Below are 26,899 nucleotides of genomic sequence, written 5' to 3'. Positions count from 1 at the left end.
CGCCCCCTCTCTAACCCCACCCCACCATCCTCGCCCTCTCTAACCCCACCCACCCACCCATCCTCGCCCCTCTCTAACCCCACCCCACCCATCCTCGCCCCTCTCTAACCCCACCCACCCACCCATCCTCGCCCCTCTCTAACCCCACCCACCCACCCTTCCTCGGCCTCTCTAACCCCACCCACCCACCCATCCTCGCGCCTCTCTAACCCACCCACCCACCCATCCTCGCGCCTCTCTAACCCCACCCACCCACCCATCCTCGCCCCTCTCTAACCCCACCCACCCACCCATCCTCGCCCCTCTCTAACCCCACCCACCCACCCATCCTCGCCCCTCTCTAACCCACCCACCCACCCATCCTCGCCCCTCTCTAACCCCACCCACCCATCCTCGCCCCTCTCTACCCCAGTCCTCGCCCCTCTCTACCCCCAGTCCTCGCCCCTCTCTAACCCCACCCCCCACCCATCCTCGTCCCTCTCTAACCCCACCCACCCACCCATCCTCGCCCCTCTCTAACCCCACCCACCCACCCATCCTCGCCCCTCTCTAACCCCACCCACCCACCCATCCTCGCCCCTCTCTAACCCCACCCACCCACCCATCCTCGCCCCTCTCTAACCCCACCCCACCCATCCTCGCCCCTCTCTAACCCCACCCACCCACCCATCCTCGCCTCTCTAACCCCAAGTTCCTCGCCCCTCTCTAACCCCAAGTTTCCTCGCCCCTCTCTAACCCCAAGTTCCTCGCCCCTCTCTAACCCCACCCACCCACCCATCCTCGCCCCTCTCTAACCCCACCCACCCACCCATCCTCGCCCCTCTCTAACCCCACCCACCCATCCTCGCCCCTCTCTAACGTCACCTACCCACCCATCCTCCCCCTCTCTAACCCCAAGTTCCTCGCCCCTCTCTAACCCCAAGTTCCTCGCCCCTCTCTAACCCCACCCACCCACCCATCCTCGCCCCCTCTCTAACCCCACCCACCCCACCCATCCTCGCCCCTCTCTAACCCCACCCACCCACCCATCCTCGCCCCTCTCTAACCCACCCACCCACCCATCCTCGCCCCTCTCTAACCCCACCCACCCACCCATCCTCGCCCCTCTCTAACCCCACCCACCCACCCATCCTCGCCCCTCTCTAACCCCACCCACCCACCCATCCTCGCCCCTCTCTAACCCCACCCACCCACCCATCCTCGCCCCTCTCTAACCCACCCACCCACCCATCCTCGCCCCTCTCTAACCCCACCCACCCATCCTCGCCCCTCTCTAACCCCACCCCACCCACCCATCCTCGCCCCTCTCTAACCCCACCCACCCACCCATCCTCGCCCCTCTCTAACCCCACCCACCCACCCATCCTCGCCCCTCTCTAACCCCACCCACCCACCCATCCTCGCCCCTCTTAACCCCACCCACCCACCCATCCTCGCCCCTCTCTAACCCCACCCACCCACCCATCCTCGCCCCTCTCTAACCCCACCCACCCACCCATCCTCGCCCCTCTCTAACCCCACCCACCCACCCATCCTCGCCCCTCTCTAACCCCACCCACCCACCCATCCTCGCCCCTCTCTAACCCCACCCACCCACCCATCCTCGCCCCTCTCTAACCCCACCCACCCACCCATCCTCGCCCTCTCTAACGGCACCCACCCACCCATCCTCGCCCCTCTCTAACGGCACCCACCCACCCATCCTCGCCCCTCTCTAACGGCACCCACCCACCCATCCTCGCCCCTCTCTAACCCCACCCACCCACCCATCCTCGCCCCTCTCTAACCCCACCCACCCACCCATCCTCGCCCCTCTCTAACCCCACCCACCCACCCATCCTCGCCCCTCTCTAACCCCACCCACCCACCCATCCTCGCCCCTCTCTAACCCCCACCACCCACCCATCCTCGCCCCTCTCTAACCCCACCCACCCACCCATCCTCGCCCCTCTCTAACCCCACCCACCCACCATCCTCGCCCCTCTCTAACCCCACCCACCCACCCATCCTCGCCCCTCTCTAACCCCACCCACCCACCCATCCTCGCCCCTCTCTAACCCCACCCACCCACCCATCCTCGCCCCTCTCTAACCCCACCCACCCATCCTCGCCCCTCTCTAACCCCACCCACCCACCCATCCTCCGCCCCTCTCTAACCCCACCCACCCACCCATCCTCGCCCCTCTCTAACCCCACCCACCCACCCATCCTCGCCCCTCTCTAACCCCACCCACCCACCCATCCTCGCCCCTCTCTAACCCCACCCACCCACCCATCCTCGCCCCTCTCTAACCCCACCCACCCACCCATCCTCGCTCTCTCTAACCCCACCCACCCACCCATCCTCGCCCCTCTCTAACCCCACCCACCCACCCATCCTCGCCCCTCTCTAACCCCACCCACCCACCCATCCTCGCCCCTCTCTAACCCACCCACCCACCCATCCTCGCCCCTCTCTAACCCCACCACCCACCCATCCTCGCCCCTCTCTAACCCCACCCACCCACCCATCCTCGCCCCTCTCTAACCCCACCCACCCACCCATCCTCGCCCCTCTCTAACCCCACCCACCCACCCATCCTCGCCCCTCTCTAACCCCACCCACCCATCCTCGCCCCTCTCTAACCCCACCCACCCATCCTCGCCCCTCTCTAACCCCACCCACCCACCCATCCTCGCCCCTCTCTAACCCCACCCACCCATCCATCCTCGCCCCTCTCTAACCCCACCCACCCACCCATCCTCGCCCCTCTCTAACCCCACCCACCCACCCATCCTCGCCCCTCTCTAACCCCCCCCACCCACCCATCCTCGCCCCTCTCTAACCCCACCCACCCACCCATCCTCGCCCCTCTCTAACCCCACCCACCCACCCATCCTCGCCCCTCTCTAACCCCACCCACCCATCCTCGCCCCTCTCTAACCCCACCCACCCATCCTCGCCCCTCTCTAACCCCACCCACCCACCCATCCTCGCCCCTCTCTAACCCCACCCACCCACCCATCCTCGCCCCTCTCTAACCCCACCCACCCACCCATCCTCGCCTCTCTCTAACCCCACCCACCCATCCTCGCCTCTCTCTAATAACCAACCAACCAATCCTCGCCTCTCTCTAACCCCACCCACCCACCCATCCTCGCGCCTCTCTAACCCCACCCACCCACCCATCCTCGCCCCTCTCTAACCCCACCCACCCATCCTCGCCCCTCTCTAACCCCACCCACCCATCCTCGCCCCTCTCTAACCCCACCCACCCATCCTCGCCCCTCTCTAACCCCACCCACCCATCCTCGCCCCTCTCTAACCCCACCCACCCATCCTCGCCCCTCTCTAACATCATCCACCCATCCTCGCCCCTCTCTAACCCCACCCACCCACCCATCCTCGCCCCTCTCTAACCCCACCCACCCACCCATCCTCGCCCCTCTCTAACCCCACCCACCCACCCATCCTCGCCCCTCTCTAACCCCACCCACCCACCCATCCTCGCCCCTCTCTAACCCCACCCACCCACCCACCCATCCTCGCCCCTCTCTAACCCCACCCACCCACCCATCCTCGCCCCTCTCTAACCCCACCCACCCACCCATCCTCGCCCCTCTCTAACCCCACCCACCCACCCATCCTCGCCCCTCTCTAACCCCACCCACCCACCCATCCTCGCCCCTCTCTAACCCCACCCACCCACCCATCCTCGCCCCTCTCTAACCCCACCCACCCACCCATCCTCGCCCCTCTCTAACCCCACCCACCCACCCATCCTCGCCCCTCTCTAACCCCACCCACCCACCCATCCTCGCCCCTCTCTAACCCCACCCACCCACCCATCCTCGCACCTCTCTAACCCCACCCACCCACCCATCCTCGCACCTCTCTAACCCCACCCACCCACCCATCCTCGCACCTCTCTAACCCCACCCACCCGCCCATCCTCGCCCCTCTCTAACCCCACCCACCCGCCCATCCGCGCCCCTCTCTAACCCCACCCACCCACCCACCCACCCACCCATCCTCGTCCCTCTCTAACCCCACCCACCCACCCATCCTCGTCCCTCTCTAACCCCACCCACCCACCCATCCTCGTCCCTCTCTAACCCCACCCACCCACCCATCCTCGTCCCTCTCTAACCCCACCCACCCACCCATCCTCGCCCCTCTCTAACCCCACCCACCCACCCATCCTCGCCCCTCTCTAACCCCACCCACCCACCCATCCTCGCCCCTCTCTAACCCCACCCACCCACCCATCCTCGCCCCTCTCTAACCCCACCCACCCACCCATCCTCGCCCCTCTCTAACCCCACCCACCCATCCTCGCCCCTCTCTAACCCCACCCACCCACCCATCCTCGCCCCTCTCTAACCCCACCCACCCACCCATCCTCGCCCCTCTCTAACCCCACCCACCCATCCTCGCCCCTCTCTAAACTACACCCGCCCGCCCTTCCTCGGCCCTCTGTCCTACTCCCACACCTCTCTATACCCACCATCTTAGCTTACCTCTATCGTTGCTCACCTACCCAATCCCACTCATACATGCTCACTCTTGCTTCCCACCTTGGCTCATGCTTGCCACCCTCTTCCACCCCTAAAATCACCATGCTTACTTTAAAAGTTCCAAACATATCTTCAAGTGAATGCATGCCCATTCCCAATGTTAGTAATAGACATAGTAAAAATACTTAGTGAAGGAGTCTTTCGACTGTGTGTGACGAATCGCGGTATTCAGTCACTTCTCCCCGGGGGGGAGCGAGTTGTACGTCGTCAGGCTATGGAGGTGCGCCTGCTACACGATAACCTCACTAGAGGTAGAGGCAAGCTGGACCTCAGTGGGAAAAACCCCTCCATCCCCATGGGGCCAAGGACTCACATTTGGAAGAGGCACTCCCAAAGTTACTTACTCTCAACCCACTTTTAACAGTAAGAACAATGTAAGGTTTGTTACTGTGGTACAGAAACCTTGAAGCAACCGGAAAAAGAAAATGTATGTCGTCCTGAGAAGAAGATTGTCCGAGTAATGCAGCGCACTCCGGCAAAAGAGAAAAAGGACTTTGACGCTCCACAGGGGAAGCCCCAGCTATGTGTCATAAATGGAAGAGGAGTCGTCCAGGAAGAGGGGAGAGAGTTGGGCAGAAACCTGTGCAGTTCCCTTTGGGAACACTGCAAAAGATTTAGGACTACAGGTGTTAGCAGTAAACCCACTTGGTAGCAGTCTGTACCACCCAGATTTACCTGGTAGCTGTGGCTGAGCAGTCAGACTTCCCTCAAGAAGAGTTAGGCAGTATGCAAAGTATACACAATAGGCACTCAGACACAATAATACAAGCAAACACTGACCAGAGCTTTGGTATCAAAGTATATAATTATTTATTTAAAAACACACTGTTTGAAACACTCCAGCACTCTTATGGTAAAACACTCTAAACACAATTACTATTATAATATATACAACCCTTGTTCCTTATCAGAAAAGTCTAAGTTAACACCACTTATTTCCATACAGAGGTGAGCGCTTAACTATAGATGGCACTCCAATAAGATTATGAAGAAGGGAGGGGAAAAAGACAGAATATGGGAAGGTACACCACTCTAAGGTTTAAGAACACTATTAGCAAGGCAGTAGAGCAAAAGTCACTTGTGAGCCAAAGTCCATAGGCTGGGCCGACTCTTAGAGAGAGCAGAGCACAAATGCGCTCAAGATCACACAGTTACACTAGGCTTAGAAAGTCTTGCAGAGAGTTCGAAAAGAGTTTAGAGAGACTCAGAAAAGTTTAGCCAGGGTGTCCCAGGCTAACCCAGGTTAGAAAGCCGGGGGCTAAATCTACCCCGGACAGTCGATGGCAAGGGAAGCCGTGCGGGACACGGTACCTTAAGTGGGAAGGATCCTCCAGCGGTGGCAGTTGTTCCTGGCAGTGGGTGCAAGTCTCGTCGTCGTCCAGGAGAAGAGAAGATCTCGACTTGGAGGAAAGATGAAGGTTGTTGCACTGCCAGGAAAGAAACCAGCCGCGGAGTCTTCCGGTTAAAGGTATTACCCTTTAATTCGCGCTCGTGGTAAAACGTGGTATCCCGGTTGCCGGGGTGCTTGGCACAGGCAAGGCGGCCACGAGATACGTCGGGAAGGCGAAAAGACGGTGAAACTGGTTATCCCCACCAGTCAAAGGAAGAAGACTCTCCGGCGGGAGATCTCCTCTGTCGTTGGGAAAAGTGGTGAGACGGTCCAGCAGGGCTCCACCGGTGGTGTCGTCGTGGCAGGTCGGCTCAGCTTCTCCCTCCTCGGATTCTTAGGTCCTGTGGCGACTTCTGAAGTTCCAGTCCCCAAAGCCCTGCTTTTATGCAGAAAACCCCCATTCACTCAGCCTAGCTGTCACTCAAACATGTTAAGTGGTGAGCTGGCCGGCTCACCACTTGGGCCAATCAGGACGGAGTGCGACTTGAGTTGCCTAGGCAACTCAGTCCAGGGTGTCTAAATCCCCCTCCACCCCTCCTAAGTACCCCAGACAGAGTGGCACCACTTTGGAGGGCTTCTGTGGAGAAGCCCGCCAAAAAGTGGAACAAAGGGCTCGACTTGGGTTGGAGTCACAGAAGAGAACACAAACGCCATTTTAGAACCGAGTGGAATCCAATCTAACGGTGATAGGGCGGGAACTTGCACAAGTTGTTACTTCCAATTCATTTGCGATTCAGAACATTGTTCAGCATATCATTGAAACTACACAAGGGAAGCATGGTAACCAGGACCATTTAAGTGATGAAGGTTTGGTGAACCCTGTGGAGGTTCCCTACAGTGAACCGATTGATAGTCCCTTTTCCCTAAATAATCTGATAGATTTGGAAGATGATCTTTATGGTAATCATGAACAGGCTTCTATGGCGCCAGTGATTAGGGCAAGCCCGGAGCGTCCTGTTGCCGTGATGTCCCGAAAACAAAAGAAAATGGCCTTGAGGGCACAAAAACGAAGGGCACGCCAAAATAAGTCCCTGAGTTCAAATGGAAAAAAATCTAAGAACACGTTTTTTTTTTTTTAAACGACAATCCTGCCTCACATATTCAGGATATATGTAATTTATTTAATAAAGACGTTGCCATTGATTTACAACAGCTTAACTCAGAGTCTAAAGCCCTACTGAATATCGATCACCCAAATCTGGTTCCACCAGACAAACCACTGAAAAGGAAAAAAAAGTTAAAAAAAAATTACTGAACAAGTTTGCATACAGCAATCTAATGTTAATAAGAGTGTAGGGTCGCCGATGGAGGAGTCATTTACATTTAAGCAACAAAAACATTCTGATTTATTAAAATTCTACTCCGCTCTTGTGACCAAAAAAGCGTAGAATAGGATTTAAAGGTATGGGTGGAGTAATTCCTCCTGATCAAGTGACCCAATGTATGAAAAATCAAGCGGGGAAACCTGGTATTTGTGGGATGCATGTCTCTAAAGAGAAAAGAGTGGAATCGACATCTAATTTAGGTGAACCTAGGCTCGCGAGTACACACCCTGCAAATGCTAGCCTAGTTCCTGTAAAGAGGAGGAGGTATTCAGGGTTGAAGGAGGATGGAGGAGAGCGTGATGGAAATTTAAAAGTATGTTCTAACCCCCCAACAGCGACCTTTAAAGGTAATTCGAAAGATAGACAACAAGAGGTCGATTCTACTGTGGAGCGTGGAGTCCTTAAGCCAGAAATGCCATATATCATGCGGTGTGAATCGAAGATGGTACTTAATGGGAAATCAAGTCTTAATCGCTCTGCTATGTTTAGGGCTTTTCAAACCATCCCTTCTTTAAGAACAATTAGAACGGGTGATATAGATTGGGTCCGGCTATCTTCCCTCAATTCGCATTGGATGATTTGCGGGTACCACTCTTATATAATCATGAATTGATTTGGGAACAAAGAGGACTTTGAGTTGATCGGACTTATTCCGTTCATATTTTCCTCTGAAGCTGAAGCAACAGTCTTTGTTGAATAGCCACTTATAAAGATAGAGGCAACACTTGGATCATCTGGAGGGCAGATGCATCCACAGCTTAGTGAAGAGGTGCTTAGGCAATTTATGAGTTTTGCGAATGCATTGACTGGGATGGCTGGGTGTATCCCCCCTAGCCTCCAACCAGGCCCATATCTTGAATCGGAATAATTATAATGACCTGGTCGGGATGACTTGTATGTCGTGGAATTCGTGTGGTCTTAGAAATGTTTTGTCATGGTCCTCGCACCTCGCCACAGTGGCACACCCTAGACTTATTCTGATTCAGGAGACAATGCATTTCACTTGGTTTACACTAGATGGATATGATATCTATTGTCAGGCTGCTAAACGGGGATCACTGGGGCGCCCTTCTGGTGGCTTTGCTATATTGATTGATAAATCGTGTACGATTGGCTCCAAATTGGTGTTCGTGCATGAGTGACTTCTAGTGATGGAACTGTATTTTCCTGGGGATATTAAGGAAGGCATTTTGGTGGTATGCCTATATTGGCGTAGCTTGGCTTGTCCCATGTCAGATATCTGCGATCTGTTGAATCAGCTCTTGAAAGAAGCAGTTACCAGAAATCCACACTTATGGGTCATTGTGGGTGGAGATTTTAATTCCACCTGCTTCAATCCGTGATGAGAAAGTACTATCTCTCAGCGAGGCCCGTTAAGCAATTCTGTATTGGATGGGACTAACTGGATTGAGTACTTTATGTCCTGGGGTTTATAACTTATCCCGCCTGCTCGGGATTGTTATGAGTACACTTTTATGTAGAGCGACTGCTCGCTCAATGATTGATTACTTCTTTATATCTACTAGTTTGATCCATTCAGTAGAACAATTGTCTATTAGTAATCTTCTTATGAGCGATCGTTTGACCGTGAGATTGAAGTTGAATATTTCGATAGGTAGATATGAAGTCCTCCCTGCTTTTGGTTTTTACTAAAATTGTTCATCCGCAGATTTCTCTCGGATGGGACCACAAAACATGTCTAACGCTAATTCAAAGAATTGGACAGGACCCATTTATTTGTTATGCACCGAGCCTTTTAGGCTCTGTTTGCAATATAGTTGAAGGTCAGAATCGTGGGTGCCTCCAGGAGCATTTGAAATGATGGCACAAAAGCAGTCTGAAGGGAACCCTAAGCAGCGTCATTGCTTTAATGAAACCATTCTGAATCTTCGGAAGGAAACTAGAAGGCAACTTAGACACTCGCGCCTAGCTAATCATGAGTGGACCAATTATAAATACCTTAAGCACAGTATTTCTCAGTTGTATCAGAACAAGGTGAAGGCTCTAAAGTATGAACTTTATAGAATTGATAACCAAAAATGTTGACATCATCTTATAATGAATAATACCAGACAAGTGTGGTCAACGCTGAGAGCGATAACAGTAGCGGCAACTCCGCTTCAAGAAGTTTCCATCTCTGTGCCCTCATGGGTGGCATTTATGAAAAACAAATATGCCTTGCCCATTGGCTTTGAACCCACTCCTATCTAGAAAATTTGAGACCCTGATTTTGAAATGTTCTCTGTGGTCCCATGAAGATATTGCTGGTGCCATTTCTAAGATCAAAGGCTCTAGGACACCAGGGCCCAATGGCATCCCGCCCGGTCTAATTAAAACAGATCCTGAGCTATGGGCCAACATTTTAAAAATCAAATTCGATTCTATTTACCCGTCAAAAGAAATTGCGCCCTCTTGCTGCTCGGCGATCATCGTGCCCATTTATAAGAAAGGAAGACTTGATGATCCTAATAATTAAAGGCCCATCGCCTTAATGGATGCTGCAGCTAAAATGTTCACCCTTTTCGTCTTAGATTTAATTCAGGCACATATCACACGTCTAAAATTGTTGCCTCGTTTCCAAATAGGTTTTAGAAAGAATATGGTATGTCCTCTAAATGCAGATATTATGGCCCATTTATATGAACTTACCAAACTCTCCAGAACGGGCCCCATCTGTATGGCAACCCTCGACCTGACAGCAGCATTTGATACCGTGATTAGAGATGTGTTATGGGAAAAAATTATCCACTTAGGTTTTCCATTGGACTTGGTTGGCATTATTGCACTTCTACACCAAAATACTAACTATCAAATAACGTTGACCAAAGAGGGTTCAGTCACCAACCCAATTGTAACCGAGATTGGACTCAAACAGGGCTGCTATTTGGCTGCAGTCCTGTTCAATCTGTATTTGGTTGACTTTGATGCTAGTTGGAGCGAGTATGTTATATATCCTGTCAAACTGGGTTGGTTGGCCTTAAATTGGATATGTTTTGCTGACGACCTGTTGTTTTTGGACCGTACTCCATTTGGCCTCCAAACCAAATTAAACTTATTTCTCAGTTTCGCATCAAAACATAATCTCCAAATTAATCCCACCAAATCATTCATTATTTTATTTGCAGATGGCAAGAGGAAAATTGCCAGGTTTAATTGGCGTTTGAATGCAGTATGTATCCCCCAGATGCCATTGATTCGATACATGGGCTACTGCCTTTCGAGCACATACTCTATATTGATGTGGAAGGACCTGCTTAATGATAAACTAAAGTCGCTCAATTCTCAGATGAAGATTATCTTCAACAAGTACTGCCAATTTTCTCTCTTGCCCTGTATACAATATTGTCTCCAAAAAGTAGAACCTATAGTGCTTTATGCACTGGATATCTGCACTTTTGAGATGGGATTCCTTGATATGATACAAGGTAGAATGTGGAAGTAGGTATTGGGTATAGCGCTTTTATTGCAGAATGTGATTTTATGCCATGAACTTGGGTTACTGCGCCTGTCTGTAAAATGGCATTGGCGCATGCTCAATAATTACGCTAAAATGCTTGCTCCCCCAAATCAATCCTTGTATGAATATTTTGCTGTAATGCTAATGGACGGCGATGTGCCGTCGATCTCGAAATTTAAAAACAAAATGCAAGTGATTTTGGAGGAGACATTGATGGACAAGGAAGATCTTATTATGGGACTCCCTTCTTGTAAAAGAAAATTTCAGATCTGCTATGGGTGTTTGATGTCAGGTAAAATTGGCATGAGTAAGTCATACTATGAATATACCAAATTTTGCAGAAAATGGGCCGAGAGGGCCCGGTACCTGGAGATTTTTCCATGTCAGCAGGCAAGAAAAAAGTACATGCGATACAAGTTGAATCAATTGTTGACCAATGAAAGACTGCAATATTGGAAGCATTATGCGGCGAATACGACACCTGGAAAATGTCGCTTTTGTGCCCAAATTACGGTACTAGAATCGCTAAAGCCACCTGGTCATATATTGTGAGTTTTTGGAGTTGGCTAAATGTAGGACATTTGGATACTTTTTATCTTCACTATCATGGTTGACTAGAGAAAGTTTATGGGAAAGTGGTATGTGGGGCAACAACCAAAAGGTACTGATCCGATTGATACAATTATTAGATGTTATTGGAAGAGTCCTCGTCACAAAAGAATAATATGTAAATTGATTGAGCCACATGGGTTAGGTCGAAAAAGATGGGGGTCTAATGCATTTTGATTGGATAAGGGTTGCCCGATGGAGTTGATGAAATCTTATTGAAAACCATGTTGAGAAAGCTGTTTATTCTTCATAAAGATACATTCTTGTATCTATTGCCTGTTTTTATTGTTAACATCTGATGAAAGAATCTTTTGAAAGTGATTGTGGACATTTTTACTTAGTGATACAATGGGAAATAATGATTTGGGTTTTATCTTATATGTTATTGTATCAAATATTGATTGTTTTTGTAGCATGTTCGTAGCAGGAAAAATGAATTTTGTAATTGTAAGTGAATTTTGTCATGTTAGTATCGATTGTTATTTTGTAAAGGTTTGATAACCAAATACAAATAAAAAAAAATGTAGAGTCCCTATTTCCCTTTTTAAATCAAAGAGCACCCAGATCTTGGGCAATGCCCTTTCTCGCCATTGATTTAGGAATACTACATTTAGTTGCCATGCTCTTGCAGCTGTGTCTGCTATGTTAGCGAATTAACAAGGGGGGTCCTGGGAGTCCCTCTGCCAGACATTAGTCCTGGTTACGAGAGACTTACCCAGAGTCTTTAGCTCACTATCTTTCACAGAGAAGAAATATCCCAAACATATCAGTCTTTGTCCTGCCCTGGGGCAGTCCAGCACCGAAATGCTAGGCAATTCTCCTCTGAACAAGAGTACCAACAGAAACGCCAGACACGTGTTTCGGTCTGGTTGGACCTCATCAGTAGGGTGGATCTGTGCCTCTCTAAGAATAGCGAGCAAGGGGTCCACGTCTGGATTCCCCTAGTAACTTAGGGTGAGACCCAAAGTTACTTAAATATGCAAATTAACAAAGGGGGGTCCTGGGAGTCCCTCTGCCAGACATTAGTCCTGGTTACAAGAGACTTACCCAGAGTCTTTAGCTCACTATCTTTCACAGAGAAGAAATATCCCAAACATATCAGTCTTTGTCCTGCCCTGGGACAGTCCAGCACCGAAATGCTAGGCAATTCTCCTCTGAACAAGAGTACCAACAGAAACCCCAGACACGTGTTTCGGTCTGGTTGGACCTCATCAGTAGGGTGGATCTGTGCCTCTCTAAGAATAGTGAACAAGGGGTCCACGTCTGGATTCCCCTAGTAACTTAGGGTGAGACCCAAAGTTACTTAAATATGCAAATTAACAAGGGGGGTCCTGGGAGTCCCTCTGCCAGACATTAGTCCTGGTTACGAGAGACTTACCCAGAGTCTTTAGCTCACTATCTTTCACAGCGAAGAAATATCCCAAACATATCACTCTTTGTCCTGCCCTGGGGCAGTCCAGCACCGAAATGCTAGGCAATTCTCCTCTGAACAAGAGTACCAACAGAAACCCCAGACACGTGTTTCGGTCTGGTTGGACCTCATCAGTAGGGTGGATCTGTGCCTCTCTAAGAATAGTGAGCAAGGGGTCCACATCTGGATTCCCCTAGTAACTTAGGGTGAGACCCAAAGTTACTTAAATATGCAAATTAACAAGGGGGGTCCTGGGAGTCCCTCTGCCAGACATTAGTCCTGGTTACGAGAGACTTATCCAGAGTCTTTAGCTCACTATCTTTCACCGAGAAGAAATATCCCAAACATATCAGTCTTTGTCCTGCCCTGGGGCAGTCCAGCACACTCTCTCCACACACCTATAGTCTCTGATTGCAGTCATTTCCCTCTCCCTTCATTCCATAAATGTACCCCATGTAATGTGAGAAGACTGATTACTTCCATCTGTGACCCTTACAATTGCAGGTGGTTCGGTGCCCACTCAGTCAGATATACACATTAAAATGAGCGCTAAGTAACAAGTTCTCAGTCAAGGCCAACTTGAGCAGTTCACTTTTCAAGTTCTGGAAACAAAGTTAATTGTGAGCAACAATGCATACCTCTGCCCGAGTGTATTAGAAGAAGACTTTACAATAGAATGCTTGGAAGGACTAGGTCCCAGACAAGAGCTATAGAGGGCCAGGCAGACTTCCCCTATCAAATGTTGTGGAAATAGGCTAAGGGATGTTTTTAAACCTTTATTTATATTGTGTGAATGCCAATAATGTTTTTAGTTATGCATATTTTTGTGCTCTGTTAATGTTTTTTTATGTTTATGTAATATGCGCTGTTGGTTTGTACTTGTTTTTAATTGATATTTTGAGAAATGTAATGGATTATTGGACAACCAGCTTTGCAATGTAGTTGGGATGTATTAATGCCATCATAATTATTATTATTTTTTATTAAACTGCTTTGTTTGATTTGACAAACTTTTCATTTATATTTACATACTTTTATAAAAGGTTTAGAAAAATATATTCTTATTGTTCATCTAAGGTTCTTTTGCCACACCAGTAATTAGATTATGTGGGTTCTTTTGACTGAGTCTACTTTAATATTACACATCACTCACAGAAGAGGTGCAAGCATGATGGGGATCCAAGAGAAATAACAAGCAGAAGTCCTGTCTTTAATTTTAATGGGGAATTATGGTCCCTGGGGTGAAGGAGTTTGCTGTGTTAATTCCAGTAGGCAATAGTTTACCGTGTAGTATTGCCAGGAACCACTAACCTTCCCCTCAATCAGCTTATATTAGTGATAGCTAATGTCAGCATGAATTATACAAATGCATGCTCAGTGAGATTTATGATATTGAACAGTCATGTGGCTTTGATTCATGCTCTGTCTGTGCAAGTGCTGTTGGATGTTGGCCCCAGTCAGGGATTGCAAAATCTGCCAGTCCACTCACATTGGCGAGGAAACGTTATGAAGGGTGAGAACCATTTGCATTGTTCTCGACCTTGCTGCTGAGTGTGGGGATGTTTGAACGTTTTATTTGACATCTATTGCAAACAAACTGTTGGCAGTAAATGGCAAATAAGTTTCACTGTGCATGGCTGACCTTTGGGTGGCAGCATTGCACCAAATATCAGTGTGCTTATCGTGACATGCACCATTATACAGAAATCACTGGTAAATATTGTGTTACCGATCACCATTCAGCAATCACATTTCTCTTAGGTTGAGTATGTAAACTAAGGAACCTGCACTGCAGGTCTAGTGGCATTTTTAAGAATTTGCGAGGACTGCTAGTTCAGTTACTCAGTTATATCAAGGCATAATAAAACATGATTTGCATTCTGGGTATACAAGGATAGGATTACCTGCCACTCCTAAAAGGAATGGGGGCACGGTTAATGGGATGGGCAGTGTGGAAGAGATGTTAGCAAAAAGCAGTTTTTATTCATAGACCGACAGCCAATCTCCCTCCAGTTTACTCATTCGCTATCTATTTGTGTGTGGCATCATTGTGCAGAAAGGGTAAAGTTAAGTCATTGTGCATGTTTGCGGACCTTGCACGGGTCTGAACATTTGCATTCGACGAGGTGCTGTGTTCCCACCTGTTCCTCGTACATCCTATTATTCTATTCTGGAGGGATGTGATCAGGACTAGGGCTAGTAGCTCTGCTGTTGCTGCTTTATATCAAGAAACCTTCTCATTTGCTGGAACACTGTGGGTGTATTGTTGCTTGTTGTTATAATGTAACGGACATTGCAATTCTCTAACAAAGTGGATATGTTCCCTGAAAACTATGACGATAGAATTGTATTTTGCTACTTTCCTTATAATGCAATTGCCATCTTCAGCACAATCTGCAGCTCAGCTTTCCACATTACATTAACATTGTCTTCAGACATGATTTGATTGTTATTTTGTAATATGTAAGCTCCAATTGTAATTCATTTAACTTTTTTGTGGTTATTAGAATTTGATTCTGTGGCGAGGCTTGGTATCCCAGACGCTGTAAGTTACATCAAGAAACGATACAAGTCTGCACAGCTCCTATTTTTGAAAGCAGCCTGTATTGGCCGTGAAATTGTGGATCAAGTGGAGGCCTCCGTCGAAGAGGCCATTAGCTCTGGGACATGGGTGGATATACTGGTACGTTTTCTTTGAGATTTTACTCATTATTCCATAGTTCTGGCCGAAATGTGTTTCTACCTTCCTATTTAATGTTGAATTTACCGATATTTTGACTTTTGCTGTGTCCCAATGTACAAGGTAGCAGCCTCTGCCTAATGATATATGGATGAGAACACCCAAATGGGCCAAAATAAACCTGTTGATCTTTTTATATGTATCGATTCATATGTTGTATCGAGTTTTCTGCTAAATGTATTTTTTCCCTCACTAGTAATTCTGTTACAAATATGGTTAAGAAATGTGAAGACATGCAGAGTGCATTCAAATTGCCTATGTGTTGATGCTGATATCAAGGTGATGCTCATGCTCTCTCGCTCTTACATTTTGTATATCTTTGTAGGCATTATTTTAGGTCTTATTTTAAAATCCACCAGCTTAGCATCAAGATGCCTTTTGTGTAAATCTCCAACACAATGAATTAAAGGATCTTCTCGTTTACTTGAATTCTCCTCTTGTTGCTTAGCACTCTTATGCCTCAGGGCCTCTGTCCAAGAGCTTTAGGAATAAATAAATACGAAGGGCATCTTGATGCTAAGCTGGTGGCAGTTTTGTCCCTGCTGGCACTCTGTGTAGGAACTGGGACAAGAGAAGCTACACAGGAGGGGGGCTGTAGAGGGGTTGGTGAAGAAATTTGCTCTATATATTTGAAAACCTTTTTGCTACTGTAACTTGAACATACTGCTCTGGTTGGTGCTACGAAACCGTCCATTGGAAGGTGCAGCCATGTAGCTGTTGACTTCATCATTGCCTAAATGACATGATCTGGTAAGAAGGCTTAGAGGTAAGTGCTCACTTTAGAGCTATGCATGCAACATACAGCCAAAGTCCCAGCAGGCACTACTCAGCACCCACTGTTCTGTGGTTGAAAAATTGTATGTTGTGACATTGGGTGGTAATGGCTATTATTGCAGCTTTTAGAAGTATCTATAAAACCTAATATATACGTTTAAAATGAAATATGTACTTATTGTTTAGGGAGTATGACCCTCTAGCTGAGAAAATGTGTCATGCTACCAATTTGAATGGTCTCTTCTCAGCACATTATTGCTACCTTACCTCTGTCACTATAGATCTTGGCCTACATTATGACGGGGAGGTCCGCCACAAAAAACCACACTGACTCTTAAAGTCAAGTTTCAAAGGTGTTTATTAAATGTAATTATCAGAATGGCTGGTTTATTTTCCTCTTCGGGTTGCTCAGGGCTTACTCTGCTGGGAACTTTGGCACTAGGCCCAAGACGTCCCTAACAGGCTGTTAGTCACTACCGATTGGTAACCACTATCTGTTCTTCTAACTACGACTATAGACGTGGGCTATCTGTCTCCCTAGGGAACCTCTAACTTTCCCTCTACTTTTGTTGGTTAGTTTCTGTGGGAATAGGGAATGGTGCCTTCTTTCACCCAGCATCATGCTCACACCTACCACAACCTCTCGCTCCTGTTCCTCCACTATACTGAACCTTCTAACTGTTCTCTTCCCAACACGTCACTGTCCCTCCAACATCACACTGTTTTTTTCCACCTCCTTCCTTCGATCATACTTCCTTTCCCACTCTTTTTCTCACTCCCACTGGTACCTCAACCTACTCCTCTACCTCTGTTCCTTCTTCTGCCTCCTTCCTCTCACTGTACCTTGCTGCCTCCTACTATTCCTCTAATACTAACTCCTGTATACCAATATCTACTCCTATTCTCCCACTCACTGTTGTTCCTCTCGCTACTAACACAACTACTTTTCCTACTCTGCTACTACCACTACCTCTCTCTATTACCTTCCCAGTTACTCAGGGATAGGGTGCCCTGCACACCTCTCACTATTATAGACTCCCAGGGAGATGGTGCCCTGCTCACCCTCTACTACTAACTCCCCCTTTACTACTAATGTCCTGCACTGGCTACTCCCACCACCTACCAACTTTACTCTCAACCACCGCTAACTCCTCCTCTACCCCTGCTCTACCTCTACTGTTAACACTCATCTCTCTCACACAAACACTCTTCAGCCCCCCCCCTTTACAATAGCCTCCTCACTCCTTCCGCTCTCGCCTTCTCTGGTCTCTCTGATGTCCTCCAACACCTCCTTTCCTCACCTAACCAACCCACCCCTACACACTCACACCCCTTAAATGTCCCAATCCCTCCCAGGATTGGCTACTTACCCTGACCAATCACTTGCCTGCCTATGAGGGGTGTGACGGGGGACGGCCATGGGAGTGCTTAAAAAGGCTAGTAGGCCTTGGCCCTTTTCCAACATGGACCCTGCAAGGGTCCCGGATGCTGCAGTGCACAAGGCCTGTAGGCCTTTGTCAAATAAGAAAAATAACATCCCTAGTGGTATAGTGGACAAGGTCTCCATGGGGCCTTTATTTATTAAGCTAATATCCTTGGTGGGTGAGTGGTGTTTTTCCCTCGTGGGCTCTAGTTGGCATCTGTTAGCTAATGTCGTGCTCCTTTGCTGGCCGGTTTTGGGGATTAGTGCGGCACCCCTTTGGTGCTGCACATCCCTCCTGCATCCTTTTATGGTGTTGTGCTGGTTCGCGGTATCCCTGGAAGGGATTCCGTCGATGTTGCATCTTCTCCAACGTCCTGGTGGACCGCACTGTCGCGGCTACTTGCTTTCTCTGTGGCCTGGAGGCTACCGTCTCTGCAGGTAAGGAGAGGTGGGGAGGGGGCCTGTTTGCATCAAATTTTGCAAACAGTCATGTTCAGGACATGGATCAACAGACTAAACTAAGCCAGGTGTATTCTTTCACACACACTTTATTTCACTTACTACTGGTCTTATATATAAGAGACGAATTGCACAATGATATAACAAAAGATGTCCTCCTTTGTAAACTGCCTCAGATAAGGCTGCCATGCCTAGTGGCTTTCTTCTACCCTCCACTCATTGTAGTGGAGGTTCCCAAGAGTTCTGTGGGAAAGTCAACAGTCCTCAAAACAAATATGGATATGTCAGGATATCTCTTTTCCTGCTTGCATGGAATCTTTTAATCAAAGTTCCAAAGAAAATCAAGTCTGTCTTTCCACCACCAATTGAAATAAGCAGACACCCTTGCTCTCCATGTTTTTAGTATTTCAAGGATTCTCTTCCTTGGTCAGTCAGCCTTGATTTCCATTTGGCACATCTTTCCTTGCTGGAGTTGGGGAACCTTGTTACTGTTATGTTACTGCTATTGATAGAGCGCGCGGTCACCCGAAGGCATCATGGCGCTAGAGAGAAAATACTGATAAATCCGAAGGAATACCGAAGGAACAGAGCTTAGAAGAAGTAGGTTTTCAGGGCCTTACAGAAGGACAAATGGTTCGAACACCGTTTTAGAGCAAGTGGCAAACTGTTCCAAAGCTGGGCAGCTGTAATAGAAAAAGCCTGCCCTCCTATCTGAGAACGACGGAAGGGGGGAACGCATACCAAACTAGACGAGCCAGACCATAGCAGCTGGTTAGGTACGTAACGTTCGAATTTGATGCAAAGATACTCAGCGCCCTGATAGTGCAGAGCCCGATGCACGATACAGAGAGACTTAAACTGAATGCGTTGAGCCACCGGGAGCCAATGGAGGGTTCGCAACACAGGGGATATATGAGAGCCATACTGGGTCCCTGTTGCCACCTTGGCGGCAAGATTCTGGAAACGTTGAAGTCTGGCAACTGACCCCTTAGGTTGTGCCAGGTACAGAGAATTACAATAGTCCAACCTGCTAAGGATCATGGCTGCTACTACCGGAGGACGCATTAAGGCAGGGATCAAGTGAAGCACTCTCCTTAAAATCTTAAGATGGAAATGCCCCTGCTGACGCACCGAAAACACTTGGGCTGTCAAGGAGAGATCAGCTGACATAGTCACCCCAAGATTTTTCACTTTCAAAGAAGGGACTGTAAGAGGTCCCAGTGATAAGGGCCAGAAAGAAGAGATCCATAGGTGAGGGATCAGGGGGGAATCCACCACCAACACCTCAGTCTTGTCCCCATTCAATTTCAACCAATTGTTGCCCTTCCATTCTCCAATGGCAGACAGGCACGTACGCAGATCAGCAGATACCACAGCTAGATCCAGGTCTAAGCGAATCAGCAGCTGGGTGTCGTCAGCATAAGAATTGCATCTGATGCCGAGGGAGCAGATAAGGTGAACCAGGAGAAAGATATAGATATTGAAAATAGGGCACAAGGCAGAACCCTAGGGAACCCCACAACTCAAAAGTGAGGGTTTAGAGAGAGGTAAGGAAAGGGTTTGGGAATCTGTCATTCAAAAAGGATCCAAACCAGGCCAGTACTCGTCCCGATGTGCCAATCTGGTCCAGGCGAGTGAGCAGGATACCATGATCCACAGTGTCGAACGCCGCTGATAGATTGAGAAGAATCAGGACGCCGACACTGGCTTGATCGTCCTGCACAGACACGAGGACACTTTCAGTCCCCATGCCAGGGCAGAAACCTGACTGGGCAGGATCAAGCATTCCGGAGGACTCCACGAAGGAAGACAGAACGGGGGAGACCAGTGATTCAAGGAGCTTCATAAAACAGGGAAGCAAGGAAATAGGACGAAAATTTGATGGAAGAGACAGGTCCAAAGAGGGCTTCTTCAGGAGGGGGATAACTAGGGCAGCACCATATCTTCCGAGAACACAGGAAAAGACCAGGTAGAACTAAGTGCAGTAGCTTCAAAGTCGTCCCAACAATCAATAGAAGAGGTGTGGTGTGGAAGAAAGCGACTACTCTCAATGTTCGCACGAATAGTGATAACTTTGGTGATAAAAAAATAGTCACAATGTTCTTGGGTAGGTCTTATAGCTGGGGTGTCTTTTGTGGCAGAGGACTTCAGTACGATATGAGTACCTTGTTGGACACAGGTAGGTAACTCGGACAGCGTTGTGGTGTGTCTCCTCTTACAAATACAGGGACCATAGGAGTTTCTCTCCTATTCCATAGTGGGACCAATTAGGTGTGCTACTCCCAGCTGGAAACAGCATTCTCTTGTGGGTTCTACCACCGGCCTGTTTTGGGATGCTTGCTTCCTGTCCCTTTCAAACTTCTCTAGAACCACTTTTTTTTAAAATCAATTTTTATTAAGTTTTATCTATGTAGTACGACAGTACATAGCATGTGTATGCATGAATTAACAAAAAAAAACAATCGTAACACCCCACCTCCTCTCCCCCCACCCCCCTACAGTTCAAGATCTCATTAGTTGCTTGTTGCTTGTTCGACGGACTTTCCTGAGACAGATGTATCGTTACACAATGCACTTGGCGCGCCGAAGTCCTGGGTCCGACTGGGAGAAGTTCACGATCAGGTCAGTGTACAATGGTCCAGTGCCCCTGGGGTAAGACCCCCGGCTCAGGTGCGGAGCGTTAAATTGATCGGCCATATTTGTCAAAAAAGGGGAGCCAGATTTCCTCGATGTTGGACTTGGACTCATCGAGTAAGTGTGTGAGAAACTCCATGTCATATATGGCCTGCACCTTGGTCACCCACGTTTTCTTCCCCCGGCATTTCCGGGCGTTTCCATTTTTGTGCGAGGCAGCATCTGGCCGCCACCAACATGATTTGGAGCATATGGTCCTGAGTGCTCTCCTGACCTTCCCCAATGTCGATTCCAAACAGGAGGAGCCAAGGGCAGGGAGACCGCTCAACCCCGTCCACCCCTTTGATCCAGGCAAGTACCTTTTCCCAATAGTTTTGGACCACTGGGCATCCCCACCACATGTGGATGTAGTCCCCCCTCTCGGTCTTACATTTCCAGCAGTGTGGGTTGTACCCTGGTTTTATCCTGGCAATCCTCTGCGGGGGGTAATGCCATTGGTGTAGTATTTTGAGGGCTTGATGGTGATACTGGAGGGAGGCCGTGGATCGGTTGGCCCGCCTGCACATCTCCGCCCACCTCTCGTCATCAATCTCCTCTCCTAGGTCCCTACCCCATCGTGTACGCGCCGGTGGTGGATCCCTGGGGACAGAGAACAGGAAGAGTTTGTAAAGGCGAGATATTATCCCCTTAGAGCCCCTCCCAGATAGGAGAAGCTTTTCGAACTCCGTGAGATCCCTCCTGAGGGTGTCGCCCCAGGATGGCTCGGTGAGGACACCCTTGAGCTGGAGGTAGCGAAAGGAGACAGGGTACCAATTCCCAGGGCCTCCTCGAGGTCACTTAAGGGCAGAAAAGAACCCTTCACCTAAAGATGGCCGGTCCTGCTAAGGCCTGCCTCGAACCACGACTGATACGCCGCTGGTTCTGCTATTTTGCCCAGGAAGGGAGGGGCCCAAATGCAGCTCAGCGGGGATGGCCACGTCGTGAGCCACCGATAGTAACCTCTCTCTCCCCACAGGGATCACAGCACCTTCAAGATTGGATGATTCAGGACGCTTCTGGGGATATTTTTCCTCGGGACCCAAAGCCATTCCTCTATTGTGACAGGGGCAAGGGGCCTGTTATCCATGGCAACCCATTGTTATTTTGTATCTGGGGAGAAGTGATCAACCAAAACCCTCAGCTGAGAAGCTCTGTGGTACGTTTCCAGGTCAGGATAACCCACTCCCCCATCTTCCTTAGCCCTAGTAAACACTTCGTAGGAGATCCTATGCTTTTTGCCCGACCAGAGGAAGTTGAGCAGGACTCGCTTTGTTTCTATAAAGAAGGTCTTGGGGATTATCACCGGGAGCATTTGGAAGAGAAATAAAAACTTTGGGAGGAGAACCATTTTATGAGGTTAAGGCGTGCCATCCAGGAGAGCCCCGATCCCGCCCACCTCTCTACATCTCTTCTGATTGCGGACCAGAGGGGGGGGAAGTTGGCTGTGTACAGTTCCTCAAGGTCACGCGTAATCTGTACTCCCAAATACCGGAATCCCTCTTCAGTCCGTCTAAAGGGGAGCCCTTTCACAAAGGCCATCTCCGGATCTGACAGGTTCCCACCCATAAACGCCACTGACTTATCCAGATTGACTTTATAACCAGATAACTCTCCATAGCGCGTGAGACCCTGTAATAACCGGGGGACTGTTTGGGACGGTCTGGTAACGTAGAGTAAGGCATCGTCCGCGAAGAGGCAGATTTTGCATTGCATGTCTCCCATCTGTACTCCCCTAATAGCCTCGTCATTGCGGACTGAGATTGCCCATGGTTCCATTACTAGTGCGTAAATTAGCGGGGACAGGGGACATCCCTGCCTTGTACCACGTTGGAGGGGGAACTCTCTCGATTCTGTCCCGTTTGCCACCACTCTAGCCGAGGGGGAGGAGTAAAGCGCGGCCATCCACCCCAGCCACCTAGGACCCATCCCCAGAGATGGGAAAACCTCCCCCATGAAAGCCCAGCTAACCCTGTCGAAGGCTTTCTCCGCATCGAGAGCCAGTAGGAGAGCCCCCTCATCCCGGAGCCCCACTGTGGCAATTATATGGAGTGTCTTCCGTACGTTATTAGAGCCCTGCCTGTTGAGGACGAATCCCGCTTGGTCAGGGTGTATCAGGCGTGGAAGGCAGATCTCAAGTCTGGAGGCCAAGATTCTGGTAAAAATCTTGGCCTATAGGTTAAGGAGTGAGATGGGTCTATAGGACCCACATTCAGTCTGGTCTTTACCGGACTTGGGTATGACGGTGATGAGGGCTTGCAGAAACGTCGGTGGATTTGAGTCTCGGCTCCTAATCTGATTGAACAATTTGGCTAAGGGCTTCACCAAGATCGATTGGGTCTGTTTATAGAAATCAGCCGTGTAGCCGTCCCCACCCGGTGCCTTTCCTGCCTTCAGTCTCTTAATGGCGCTCTACACCTCTTCCTCTGAAATCTCCCCCTCAAGGGCCCCCATGTCTTTGTCGGATAGCTTAGGGAGGGGGTGCTCCGCCAAGTAGGCTGAGATATCTTCCAGTGATTCGCCTGCTTGCCTGGAATAAAGTTTGCTGTAATAGTCGGCGAAGCAGTCCGCTATTTCCTCCCTGCCCCTGTGAATCCTGCCTTCCCCATCGCTAAGCTGGGCAACTCCCCTTTCCACCCTGCAGCCCCGGGATCTTTGTGCCAAAAGAGTCCCCACCCTGTCTCGCCGTTCATAGTATCTTTGCATGGTGTACCGCATTTTCTTAATAACCTCCCCTATAAGAACTGTGTGTAGCTCTTGTCTTTTGCCCTGCATTTGCATTTCCTCTAGGACTGCTTCTCTGTCTATTCCGGAAACGCCCAGTCTAGCCCGCAAGACCCCCAACTCCGCACGGAGTTTGCCCTCAATCAGGCACCTCTCCCGTTTACGCCTCGAGCCGTCTGCTATGAGGAGACCCCTAAAAGTGGCTTTTCCGGCTTCCCATACTGTGGACATGTCGGTCTCGCCATATCATTTGTCTCAAAGTAGGCCGACATTTCTTGTTTCATAAAATCCCAGAATACGGGGTCCTTAAGAAGCGTGTCGTTGCACCGCCAATGGGAGGATCTTGGGGCGACAGGCAGTGACCAGTCAGCCACAAGCAATTCATGGTCCGACCACGTTATGGCCTCCACCCTTGGCTGTTGAACCACCCCGTTCCCCTCCTCTGAGATTAGCATGAGGTCAATTTTAGTGTAGGTACAGCGTGGGGGAGAGAAAAAGGTGTAACCTCCCTGACCCGGATATGCCCTGCGCCAGACGTCCACCCAATAATGGTCTCTCAAGAGGGCCTGCAGGGTCAGGTTATCCTTAGAAATCCCCTTGGGCCCCCCTCCCTTGGCAGACCACTAGTCCAGACGGGGGTCAGCTACCAGGTTGAAATCCCCACCCAGTATCATGGCCCCTTCTGCCCATTCATCCATGACATTAAAGATCCGAGTGAGGAACTGCACTTGCCCTGAATTGGGCGCGTATAAGGTGGCCAGGGTGATGCGTTGTCCCTCGCAGAACCCCTTGACGCCTAAGAATCGGCCCCCAAAACCTCTCTTAGTTTCTACCCCCGTGAGATGGAACGGCCTCCCCAGGAGAATACCTACCCCCTCCTTCTTGGAGTTCGCATGTGAGGCCCAGTAATTGGAACCAATGTCCTTCCCCTTAATTCTGGATTCCCTTCCCCGTTTGTAGTGTGTTTCTTGTAGAAAGAGGACTGTTAGATGTTGTTTGCAGAACATGTTGCTCGTGAGGTACCTCTTGTTTTGGGAGTTAAGACCCTTGACGTTCAGCGTGCCTATCCTTCCTTCAATCATTATCGTCTTTTGGGTTGTGCACCTTGAACCCCTCGTAACATCTGCGTTTCAGAGCCCGCAGCCAAGCAAGTATCTGTGATTTGAACTGGTTTCCCCCCCTTCCTCACCATCTCTTTCGCTAATCATTCCACCCCCGCCCTCCCCCAAGCCCAAGCCTAAGCCTCCCCTTCTGTCTCCTCCCCCCACCCACCTTTCCCTTGTAATGTAGGGCGTTCGTCCACGTCCCCCAACAAGTGTCGGGGTTGGTCAACGAACCACCAAGGACTCTAACCCCAGCCCCGGGATTTTTTGTATTAGGGAATCTCAAGTCTTGGAATCAATATAGGTCTACCCCACCAAATCCTCGGTGCAAATGACCGAGGTGGAATTCTGGAACCGTGAACCCCCGCTTCAGCTTGTAAACTCCAAACTCAGACTTTTTACGTGGGTCACCACAACAAAACAGCTAACATTTAATAAAGTTCTGCCCGCCCTCCAAACCAGCGGGCTGCATGTGGCGCCAAAGCGGCGCCCAGGCGTGGCCCCCCCCGGGCCCCAGGACCCCTTACTGCCAGATCCTGGGACCGATGCTCATCATAGGATTTCCTCGACCTCCGGAAGGGCGGTGCTGTTATGGCTTCGGGTGATCCTCGGAGGTCGTTGACGGGTGCCTGGTTTTCCGAAATTTCCAGGCCCCCTTGACTTTAGATTTGCCGCTAAGCTGTCCCAGTCTGTCGGGGCCCCTCGGGGGGGGTCACGGGCTCTTCCACCTTGGCCGTTTGAGTGGCCTGCCTGGTCGCCGATCAGGTCGTCCATGGCTCTTTGAATGTCTTCCTCAGATACAAGGCGATGCTTCTCCCCCAGCCATTCAAATTCCAAACAGAAGGGGTGTCCCCAGTGGTATCGGACCCCTTTTCCCTGAAGCCATCTTGTGAGGTTTCCACATTTCCTTCTCATTGACAGGGTGAGAGCCGGCAGGTCCTCAAAGATGGACACCCTGGAGTCACCGTATTGAATATTGCCAAGGTTCCTCGCTTTCTCCAGAATTTTAGCTTTGTCCTTGTAATAGTGTAGCCGGGCCAGGACCGAACGCGGGCCTCTGCCCCCTCCTCCTGCCCGATGGACCCTGTCAAACTGAATCGCACCTTCAGCGTCCGCCCCCAAGACAATCCTTACGATGTCATGTACTTTGCCCTCAAGGCCTTGTATGGTTTCTCCCTCGGCCTCCACTAAACCAAAAATACGCAGGTTATTCCTTCTCTCCCTGTTCTCCATATCGTCCACCTTGAGCCGGAGTTCCTCTTCGCGTCTTTCCATGTCCCGGAATATGATTTCCATTTGGGTCTCAAGGAGAGTAGTGGAGAGCTGATTGTTTTCGACTCCCTCCATCCGATCTTCCAAGGTGGTGACTTTAGTCGTGAGGTCCGCCAATTTGGCTCCCATGTCCGTCCTTATCCCGCGGATCTCTTCCAGAATCGTCTGAATATTATTCTGGATAGCACCCAGGTCTGGGGGTGGGGTGGAGGGGCCCCCGGTCGCCATGACGTTCTCGCTGGCCACAAATTGGTATTTCGACAGGTTTTCTTTCCAACTCATGGGAGGCTTGTTTTGGCCACCTGCTATTGGCGAGGCGGGGGGGGGGGGCTAGCGTGTTTTCCGTGGTTGCCCCAGTGTGTGTCTGGCCTGTCCGGACCTGTCAGTTCCCCCTGTGGTGGTGGTTTTGCGGCTAGGGGCCTCTGGATCACAAGTGCCCCTGGATGCCCCCCTCTAGTGACCGTGGGGGAGGGGTGCGTATTGGGGGGGCGCGCTCCCGCCGCTGCCCCCAGGTTCTCGGACCCCACGGGTCGCTGTGCGACGGTGGCCTCCTGGTGGCCTGTAGGTCTGCTCAATGTGGAGAGGGGGCGGGCATCCAATTTCCAGGGCCCCGACACTGCTCTTTTTTACTCGGCTCCGGGGTCCCGGGGTCACCCTTGGTCGCCGCCCAGTGGGATCGGAAGAGGGGAGGTGGGGGGGGTGCGCTCCCACGTCGGCCCCCCGGCGATGCTGCTGCCCTGTGGGCCGGTTGCCCTCTCTTTTCACTTGGCTCCGGGGTCCCGGGATCACTCTAGGACACGGCCCGTGTCGGCCCCCCGGCGGCGTTGCCGTTCTGTGGGCCGTAGGCTGTTGGCCCTCTCTGATTCAGGCCTCTCCTGCATTGGGCCGCGTCAGTCGCGCTCTGCCAGAACCGTGCCCAGTATCTAGGGCTGGGGCGGGAAGCCCCGATGCGCTGCGGGTGTACGGCCTCGGGTTCTTCCTCCGT

The 26,899-nt window shown here is 50.2% G+C and overlaps 1 protein-coding gene across 2 annotated transcripts in view; it reads left to right on the top strand.

Annotated features, from left to right (window-relative positions):
• The window catches only part of UFL1 (UFM1 specific ligase 1), a 1,228,658-nt gene that overhangs the window by 479,428 nt on the left and 722,331 nt on the right, over nt 1-26,899 (top strand). For both annotated transcript variants that reach the window (XM_069606422.1, XM_069606423.1), the window contains one exon: nt 15,257-15,432. In XM_069606422.1, the coding sequence (XP_069462523.1) occupies nt 15,257-15,432 (176 nt within the window). The remainder of the gene's footprint in view (nt 1-15,256; nt 15,433-26,899) is intronic.

This window comes from Ambystoma mexicanum, chromosome 4p (assembly GCF_040938575.1).
Source record: "Ambystoma mexicanum isolate Mex_15411 chromosome 4p, UKY_AmexF1_1, whole genome shotgun sequence".
In the NCBI taxonomy this organism is placed as follows: domain Eukaryota; kingdom Metazoa; phylum Chordata; class Amphibia; order Caudata; family Ambystomatidae; genus Ambystoma; species Ambystoma mexicanum.
Note: the sequence above shows the minus strand (reverse complement) of the source record. Positions and strands in the feature narration are given on the sequence as shown.